The 10,074-nt window shown below is 40.9% G+C and overlaps 1 protein-coding gene across 1 annotated transcript; it reads right to left on the reverse strand.

The window, feature by feature from the left end:
- Positions 1–2,150: 2,150 nt before the first annotated feature.
- Positions 2,151–8,892, reverse strand: LOC108426894 (E3 ubiquitin-protein ligase TRIM50). Its single transcript, XM_017696702.2, has 6 exons — positions 8,378–8,892; positions 7,798–7,893; positions 6,674–6,904; positions 4,416–4,438; positions 3,822–3,952; positions 2,151–2,884 (listed from the first exon to the last, which is right to left on the reverse strand). The coding sequence occupies exons 1-6, from the start codon at positions 8,783–8,785 to the stop codon at positions 2,325–2,327; spliced, it is 1,449 nt and encodes a 482-aa protein (XP_017552191.1). The 5' UTR covers positions 8,786–8,892; the 3' UTR covers positions 2,151–2,324.
- Between the last annotated feature and the right edge of the window lie 1,182 nt (positions 8,893–10,074).

The following is a 10,074-nucleotide window of genomic DNA, read 5'->3' on the forward strand; positions in this document are numbered from 1 at the left end:
GAGATTCATTTGACCAAATATTTAGTCTGACCAGTCAGCATGTTTTGATGTGCTACATTGATAAAACTGATAATAATGAAATTTACATACACTGGAAATGTAAATCAAAAAATAAGCTATAAAACAAGTTCTTGAGCCAAACTAGGTGAGGCCAGTCTGAATCTTGTAGAGAAGAAGAGGGCTGAAAGAAAGCTCATGAAGGGTTTGCAGGTTCATCACTGCTCTCCTTCTTTCCCCATTTCTGCTCAGACATTTACATTAAAGTTATTCATTTGGCAGACGTTTTTTATGCAAATCTACTTACAAGTACAATCCAAGCGTACCGCCATGAGAAGAGCCAACTCTGATGCAAGTCCTACTATGTTTCCATTTCAGGAGGAGTAAAGACAGTTAAAGAGGATCCTCCAGTGCAAGACAAAAGGCTACAAGACACAGCAAGAGTCTTGCAAAGTAGAACTCATATACACTGTGTGCACAATTATTAGGCAAGTCTTATTTTTGAGGATTATCTTTATGACCAACTACAGCGCTCTCGGTTAATCCAAAATGTTAATAAACCTCAAACATGAATGTTTAAGAAAAATAAAGTGAAGTTTTGGCTTTCTTAGGAGAATATCTAGATGTGCACATTTATTGGGCAACTGTACTTACGCAGAATTATTACGCAGCTAAATGAAAAACATTTTCCCATCTCACTTTTTTATTTTCATCTGTTCAAGTGACAATTATAAACAAACAACTCTAAGCTTTCCAATGAACATTTCTGAGAAAAAAAAAAAAAAAAAGAGTGACCAATACAGCCACCCTTCTTTTCAATAACAGTGATAAGCCTTCCATTCATGGAGTCGGTCAGTTTCTTGATCTGTTGACGATCAACTTTTTGTGCAGCAGCAACCACAGCCTCCCAGACACTGTTCAGAGAGGTGTACAGTTTTCCTTCACTGTAAATCTCCCGTTTAAGAATTGCCCACAAGTTCTCAATTGGGTTCGGGTCAGGTGAGGAAGGGGGCCGTGTCATAAGTTTTTCATCTTTAATGCCTTTACTGGCGAGCCATGCAGAGGAGTACTTGGATGCATGTGATGGAGCATTGTCCTACATAAAAATCATTGTCTTTTTGAAAGATGCAGATTCTTCCTGTACCACTGCTTAAAGAAGGTGTCTTCTAAAAACTGGCAGTAGGCTTGGGAGTTGATTTTGAGCCCATCTTCAACCCAAAAAGGTCCAACCAGCTCATCTTTAATAATACCAGCCCATACCAGTACCCCACCTCCACCTTGCTGGCGTCTGACTCGAAGTGGAGCTCTGTCCTGTTACTGATCCAGCCATCTGGTCCGTCAAGAGTCACTCTCATTTAATCAGTCCATAAAACCTTTGAAAAATCTGTCTTCAGATTCTTCTTGGACCAGTCTAGACACTTCAGCTTATGTGGTGGTGTGCTGGGGTTCAATCCCCACCTGGGCAAACACCCTACACTATACCAATAAGAGTCCTTGGGCAAGACTCCTAACACTGCCTTAGGCTACCTATGTAAAATGATGAAATTGTAAGTCGCTCTGGAGAAGAGCGTCTGCCATAAATGTAATGTAAAGCTAATGTGTCTTGTTCAGTGGTGGTGGGTTTCAGCCTTCCTTACCTTGGCCATGTCTCTGAGCGCTGAACATCTTGTACTTCTTGATACTCCAGCTAGGTTGCAGTTCTGGAATATGACAGAACTGGAAGATAATGGGTTCCTGGTAGCTTCACGCTTGATTCTTCTCAAATCCTTGGCAGTTATTTTGCGTCTTTTTTTCTCAGCATGTTTCTTGTGACCCTGTTGACTATTTGCAACAAAACATTTGATGGTTCTGTGATCTCGCCCCTAATATCTTAGCAATTTCAAGAGTTCTGCATCCATCTGAGAGACTTTTGGTAATTTTTAACTTTTCAGAGTCAGAATCTCTTTTTTGGCCCATTTTGCCTAAAGAAAAAAGCTGCCTAATAATTATGCACACCTTGATAAAGGGTGTTGACCTCCTTAGGCCACACCCTCCCTCATTACACAGATACACATCACCTGCTATGCTTAAATCCATTAAGCATTCAAGTTTATCCAGCTTGGAGTTAGAAAATATGCCTAAAAATGATAATATGATCAAAATACTCACTTGCCTAATAATTGTGCACAAAGTGTAGACAAGAGAATCACAATAGCATATAATGCAAGTCACATATAAAGCACAGAAAGGTGAGAAGGCAGCTGTAAAAATGATTGACAGAAGAAAAGCATCTTAAAGCATCTATTTTTGAAGGTTGCTGGAGATTTTACAAGTCGGCTGGAGGTAGGTCACACTTCAGGAAGTGGCTGGGGCAGGGAGATTGGCAGTTTGTTGGCACTGCGCTCATGCCAGCATACATCAAACAGAGGGTACACTTTGCCCTGCAGCTCAGCCTGATAGGAATAGATAAAACCCAGCTCGTCCGGACTGTCCGCATTGTAGAATGTCACCTCTCCTCTCTCATAGTCCAGGAAGATGCCCATTCGCTGGGGCTGGGTTGTGAGAGGCAGAGTAACCCGTGGGCTAGCGAAAGCCTCATACAGCCTGCCCTCCTTCGCCCCAATCAGCCACACTCCACCCTCGGGGCTCTTGGGCAACTTGCTTTTGCGGGATGTGGTCCCTTTGATTAGGCCGAGCCGCCACTTTGGCTTTTGTCCCACCTGGACCTCCCAGTAATGCTTGCCTGAGGAGAAGCCACGGCTGGCCAGCACACAGTAGCTGTAGCTGAACCTCTCTGGATTATTGGGCAGTCGTTTGACGATGACACCACACTCCACACTTGTGAGGTCCTCGTTGAGTTGCAGCATGGGATGAGCTGTAAGAGGGTCGAACTTCAGAGACTCAGGGGCTGCAGAAGGGGTAGAGTGGGTGTATGTATCCTTGCAAGCATACAGACTGTAGTGACTTATAAAAGCACTTAAAGTTCTTTTAACTTAAAATTTTCCAGCATTTCCTGAATTACACAGAATAATTACCTATAGTTTTACCCACTGCAAAAAATGATTCCTTAGGAAGGGTAAACGTCTTAAACATATTCAATATATCTTCTATTTCTCATTATGATACTGTCATAAGAATACTGTGAGACTATTTAACCTATTTCTAGACATATTTTACTTGTTTTTAAGCAGTGAACGTGTCTTATACCATTGACAGATCATTTAACTTGTTTTAAGCATTATTTCTTGAAATATGCAAAATTTTCTTTCTTAAAACAAATAAACTAATCTGCCAATGGAATAAGACCATTTCACTAGATAAAATCACTTAAAACAAGTAAAAATGTACAAAAATAAGTGGAAAAATCTAACTACTATTAATAATTACAACAGACTCAATGAGAAATATTAGATTTATTGAATACATTTAATAAGTTTTCACTTGTTATGATATTACTTTTGGCAGCGTAATCAGTGTTTTTACCTTTGAACGTCTTTGTTCTAACACGTTTGCTGAGATTTTAACAAAAAGCAAAAAACTGAAATGTGTGAATTCATATTCAAGCCCCAAACATTAATATTTAGTATAACCAACAAAAAAAAAAAAATTTGTATTAAGGCATATGAGTTCATAATAAAACTCACTGGAAAAACATCTATAAGCAGCATGAGTGTTTAATAGTTTTGCTATGCACTGCATTTGTATAATTTGTTCAAGTTCATTTTAAACAATCTTCTTTTTTAACAGGGTCTACAAACTACGTGAATCGGTGAAGCATGGACACAGACCAGGGTCAGTTGTGTACCACGTGCTATGATTTCTCTCAGTGACTGAACTCTCTTTACCTGGTAGAACTCTCCTGTGCAATCGCTTCCATACAGCGATTTTGATGTCACTGTGATTGAAGCCTGGGTTGAAGCTGATAGAGCTGTAGGCCCTCTCCTTCCTCTGTTCCCTCTGCTGGCTCTCTCTAAACCTGCAATGTCACAGAAAGCTTGAGCTTCCCATGCTGAGCAACTCCATCATACAATCCCTAATCATCAGAGGCATGTCAAAACCAGCTGTCTTATGTTCCATGGTGTCATTTGGAAACTATTAGAGCTGAATCTGGTTGCTTTCATTCAGCTGGAGTAGGATGTGACGGCTAGACAACTGTCACTAGAATAAATAAAAGTTATTGATGACTTTCAAATACTGTTAATACCATAGAATGCTGTTGCACATGATTCAGATGATACAAGCCAAAGATGTTTAAAGAATAGCACAAAAATAAGACCACGTTTTACTTACTGATATTAAAACTATCACCACAAAGAAAAAAGCAAAAAAGAAGCAAAGCAAAAAAAAAAGCCACACTTGAGCCAGTTTCTGTTACAGCATTAGTATAAGCACTGTTGTTCAAATCCAGCTGCAAATGCAAAGTTTTCAGTGGTCCATACCTTGGAGCAATGGATCCATATTTCTGTGAAAATAATCAAACAAGTACATTTAGAAGTCACTTTAATGCCAACAAAATTACAAGGAGGGGTAATGAGAACACATGTAAAGCAATTAAAGCCTAAAAATACTACTACTCAAATGTTATTATTTATGTTATACAGTACTCAGCAAATGTCAGTGGCCACTTTATTTATGTTGTACATTTAGTAAAAATGTCTATTAAGTACATAGTATTCTTTTTCAGGACATATTTCAGAGGAGATTAGACAAGATAATACACTTGCACAAGGACAGCATAAGTCAAAGACATTTAGTGAAAAAAGGATGTTCCAAAAGTGGAGTTCACATAATAAATAAACAATACCAAGGAAATATGACAGTCCTGCAAGACCTGACACACCATCAGATAATCAGTACTTGAAGCTTTCATGTGTAGATGCTGTTGTACCCAGAACAATGCCCTGACCACCCTAGAGTCCAGACCTCAACGGTATTGAATGTGTTTGGGATTTTTTGGATCATGACAGGCAGAAAATGTAACCAACTTCTAAGACTGAACTTTGGAGGTGTAGAAGTGTATCCCTGAAAATATGTTTCCTAAAAGGCATGAAAGTGGTAATAAAGGGAAGGGGTGGACGTTCTAAGTATTAAAAAGCTTTCCATTAGATTAAGTTGGTGAGGCCTGTATGCAATCCTCTGTTAAATATATGTTTGTCTATTTGTGATGCTGTTTGGCAGGAAACCCTAATAAATGAAGGGCAGTCTCTGATTTTTACATCATACTGTATATGTTATCATATACTGTTTTATGATACACTATATTTCCAAAGGTATTCACTCACCCATCCAAATCATTGAATTCAGGTGTTTCAATCACTTCCATGACCACAGGTGTATAAAACCAAGCACCTAGGCCTACAGACAGCTTCTCCAAACATTTATGAAAGAATGGGTCACACAGTGAATTCCAGCATGGTACCGTGATAGGACGCCACCTGTGCAACACCACCTGTGCAAAGTCCAGTCATGGAATTTCCTCGTCAAAGTCAACTGTCCATGGTATTATAACAAAGTGGAAGTGTTAGGGAATGACAGCAACTCAGCCATGAAGTGGAAGGCCATGTAAAATGACAGAGCGGGGTCAGCGGATGCTGAGGTGCATTAGTGCGCAGAGGTCACCAACTTTCTGCAGAGTCAATCGCTACAGACCTACAAACTTCCTGTGACAGTGCGTATAGAGCTTCATGGAATGGGTTTCCATGGCCAAGAAGCTGCATCCTTGCAAAGCGTTGAATGCAGTGGTGTAAAGTGCCACCACTGGACTCTACAGCAGTGGAGACATGTTCTCTGGAGTGACCAATCATGCTTTTCTGTCTGACAATACTATGGACAAGTCTGGGTTTGGCGGTTGCCAGGAGAACAGTACTTTTCTGACTGCATTGTGCCAAGTGTAAAGTTTGGTGGAGGGGGGATTATGGTGCTGGGTTGTTTTTCAGGAGTTGGGCTCGGCCCCTTAGTTCCAATGAAAGGAACTCTTAATGCTTCAGCAGACGAAGAGATTTCGGACAATTTCATGCTCCAAACTTTGAGGGAACAGTTCGGGGATGGCCCCTTCTTGTTCCAACATGACTGCGCACCAGTGCACAAAGCAAGGTCCATGAAGACATGGATGAGTGAGTTTGGTGTGAAAGAACTTGACTGGCCTGCACAGAGTCCTGACCTCAACTTGATAGAACACCTTTGGGATGAATTAGAGCATAGACTGCGAGCCAGGCCTTCTCGTCCAACATCTGACCTCACAAATGTGCTTCTGGAAGAATGGTCACAAATTCCCATAAACACACTCCTAACTCCTAAGTGTTGAAGCTATTATAGCTGTAAAGGGTAGGCTGACATCATATTAAACCCTATAGATTAAGAATGGGATGTTGCTCTTGTGTGAAGGCAGATAAGCGAATACTTTTGGGAATATAGTGTATGTTTGAAAGAGGAGCTGTTGTGGTTTTTATTCATGCTGTAATGGCTCTCTGTAAAGGTATAAGTGATTAATATTCCGTGTCATTTTCACTTTTAACTACCCGAGATATTCATAAAGAATCTTTCAGGAGAAATGCTAGTACAAAACCTCGGCCTCGGCCATGTGGATACTGACTGGCTATTCTGACTCACATGTACAACTCCTTAAAAAGCCAAATGTTTTTTTCTATCACATATAGCTCCTCTGTCTCGTATACTCCCTGCCCCTCCTTTCACTCACAGTGATAAAGTCCAGATGGCCTTCGTTGCTCAGGGCTTCTAGTGTGCCTTCGGCTTCTTGGAATTTGGCCAGTAATTGGCTCATGTGGTCAGCCTGGGCCTGGATGGAGGAGATGAGAGTGGAGGCAGTGCTCTCCACCTTCTGCATAAAGCGGGCCTCCTCCAGTTCCATACAGCGCCGCAACTCACCAAACTCCTTCCGTACCACCCACTTCAACACATCTGACTCATTCTGCGCACACACACACACACACACACACACACACACAAACACACACACACACACATATCACCATCAGCTTATAGTCCAGTACAGTAAAGTTCCATAATAACTGGCACCCTTGGTAAAATGGTAATTTATTTGAGGTTAGCACAAACTCAGATTGAAAATATGAGAAAAAAGCCACTTTCTCCTCTTCAGCTCACTCTAAATATTTTCAGTGGAGCTTAAGTTGAGAAAACTAGATTGCCATCTCAAAAGCTTGATCCTGTAGTTACTGAGCCATTTTATGTGGACTTGGACGAATGTTTTGGATCATTATCATGCTGGAGGGTCCAACCACAACCTAGTTTTAGCTTTTTGGCAGATACAACCAGAATTTCATTTAATATCTCCTGGTACTTCAAAGAGTCCATGATGCCAAGTATCCTAAAACAGTTCCGAGGATATCTGGAGGAAAATCAGCCACAAAACATCACTAATCATGCATCATGCTTAACAGCGGGGAAGAGCTTCTTTTCTGTGTAATTAGTCTTTTCAATGCCAAACCCACTTTGAGTGTTTGTAAGCAAAAACCTCGATTTTTGTCTCATCCAATCAGAAAACCCAGTTTCAGCAGATGTTCCAGTAGCACCTGGCGAACACCAGCTGCTTATGTTTGTTATTTGATTAAATACAAGACTTTCTTCTAGCATGCCTTTCAAATAGGTTGTTGGTAAGGAGGTGGTATCTAATAGATATTGACTGATAAGGGTTTTTGTTAGACATTTACTTTAATTAGAAGATAGATGTTTCAGTGAGATTCAGCTACTTAAACACATCTTTAAAAAGGTTGGCAGTGAGAATGGAGCTGACCATATTGTTTTCTCTGCATATCTTTGTTTGCAGTAGTGAAGTTAACTCACAGTAATGCGAGACTTGTTGTATGCCATTTTACAAGTCTGATCTTCCAGCTTCCTCTTCTGAGTCTGAAACTCAGTCATCAGACCTGAAATGTCCTCCTGTGAAAATATAAAATGCACAGTGCTCGACTACAATACATTGCATCTCACTTTGTGTTTTTTTTGGCATTATGCAATCTATAATTGCATTCAGTAATGCTTTATGGATGCAGTGTGAACACGTAATGAAAGGAAATTGAATTTAACCCCAGAAAATTCTGTTATGGCTGTGCCTGTGACAAGGCAACAAAACCCTGTCTTCTTTCTACTGAACACTGTTTAATATTCTGTTTCAGCCCCTATTAAAGAAGAACGTATGAGAGTACAGGCCTACAGAGACACTGCAATCCCTTCCTAATTAGTGTGTATAGATTTACTGTTCTCAAATAAAGGCCAAGGACTGTAGAATCGCAAAATATTTTGCATGGGTCCCAAAGGGAGCTCTGAAAATAACATTAAAAAAGAGTGTCTCCTATTCTTTTCGCAGGTTAAAAAAAAAAAAAACACCTAATCGCTTTTCTCACAAAAGCAGCAGGTTGTGTACCTTCATGCGGCTGTAGACGCTGCTGATTGGGGTGACTTTATGGGAGCGGTGTCCTCCAATGCTGCCGCACAGACCGCAGATGAGTGCCTGGTCCTCCTCGCAATACAGGCTTAGGGGATTATGATGCTGGTTGCAGGTCTCAGGAGGGCCCTGGCCTGGGTTACTGATCTCCCGTAGGGCATCCACAATGCGTGCCAGTGCCACATTGGGTGGAGGACTGTCCCCATCCACTGCACTGCGGCACACTGGACACTGGAGCTGGCCCAGAGGGTCCATGCCCATAGAGCGGACACAGCCACGGCAATAAGAGTGACCACATTGCAGCATGAGAGGCTCCGAGAAAACCTCCAGACACACAGGGCAACGCAGTTGCTCCTCCAGTGACTCCAGACTCCTGCGTCTGTCCATCTGACCCAAAACATGCAGTGATGGCCTAATAGGGTTGACTTTCTGCTGTAACGTAAGCAGGTATTAGAAAGAGTTAAAACAGCCAGATCAGTCTAAGAAAGACAGGTTGGGCCTCGCTCTAATCAAAACATACCTCCTCAAAAAAATGGAGAAGCAAAGCAGTTCAGCATGGTCAGATGACAGTGGTCAAGGCTGAAATGTTTTTTCTCTAGCTTGGAAAAAATAATTATGTCCAGTCACGCTGGACTCCTCCAGTTGTTTGTGTTCCTTGAGGTGGGTAAAGTGGCTGGACCCTGTCCTAAAATTAGGTTATCAGCAAAAAGTCTCTCACAGTTTAGAGATAAGAGTTGCTCTCACCTTGTCTTCAACTCTGACTGCTCTGATCCATGACCAGCCTTACGGAATTCAAATCAACCCCACTGCCTCATTTCACAGTATAATCTAGCCACAGAGGAGAAGCAGTCATATTTAACATGGGTCACCTTCAGGTGACAGACTTTATCAGCAGCATTTTTAATCACCTGGTCAGGCCGCTTCCATTTGTAGTGCCTGATTGTCTGGGGGTGTATCAGCTCTATACTCACTGCGCTAATGTAGCTGTTATCAGCACAAGGTGAGATTAAATAGCTGAAAGCAAATCAAGAACAGAAAGGAATTTCAAACAAACACTGCAAATGATAAAACAACTTCTCAAGCTCTGCTTCTGTTTGCAAAAATCCAAAGGTGCGCATAAACATTACATGTACCCAGTGTAGAATGATGGTTGTTGTGGTTGAGCAAGTAAACTGTTCAAGTCGCTTTTCCAGGTTGTACCCTCACTGCAGTAATCCAAACTGTGACTTATGACACCGATAAAAGCTCTAGAATTGGGACTTACTCTGCAGTATCTCAGGTTTTTTGCTTAATTTGTTCTTGGGAAAGGTCCAAAGAAAAAGTCCACATCAGATTCTTAAGAACAAATCCCACATAAGAAAACCCTGGTGAATATTAGAATCTTCAAGGGAACTAAGTGGATTAAATAATGTTTTTCTTAAGAACAGTTGGTGAGTTATTTTGTTTTGGTGTGTAGTAAACTAACTCAGACCAAACTGACTCCTTGTAAGTCAGGTTGCCTATTGTGACTATTATGGCTATCATGGCTTCTATTTCAGTTATTTATATAAAATAAATCTTTGCATGGATGTGTTATATGTAAAACTGTTCTCGTAACATAGTAATTCAAGTTTTCCTGAAGACAGATTAAGCCTAGTTTTGGACTTACTACTATCATTTTTACAGCTATGATCTAT

Source organism: Pygocentrus nattereri, chromosome 17 (assembly GCF_015220715.1).
Source record: "Pygocentrus nattereri isolate fPygNat1 chromosome 17, fPygNat1.pri, whole genome shotgun sequence".
NCBI lineage: Eukaryota > Metazoa > Chordata > Actinopteri > Characiformes > Serrasalmidae > Pygocentrus > Pygocentrus nattereri.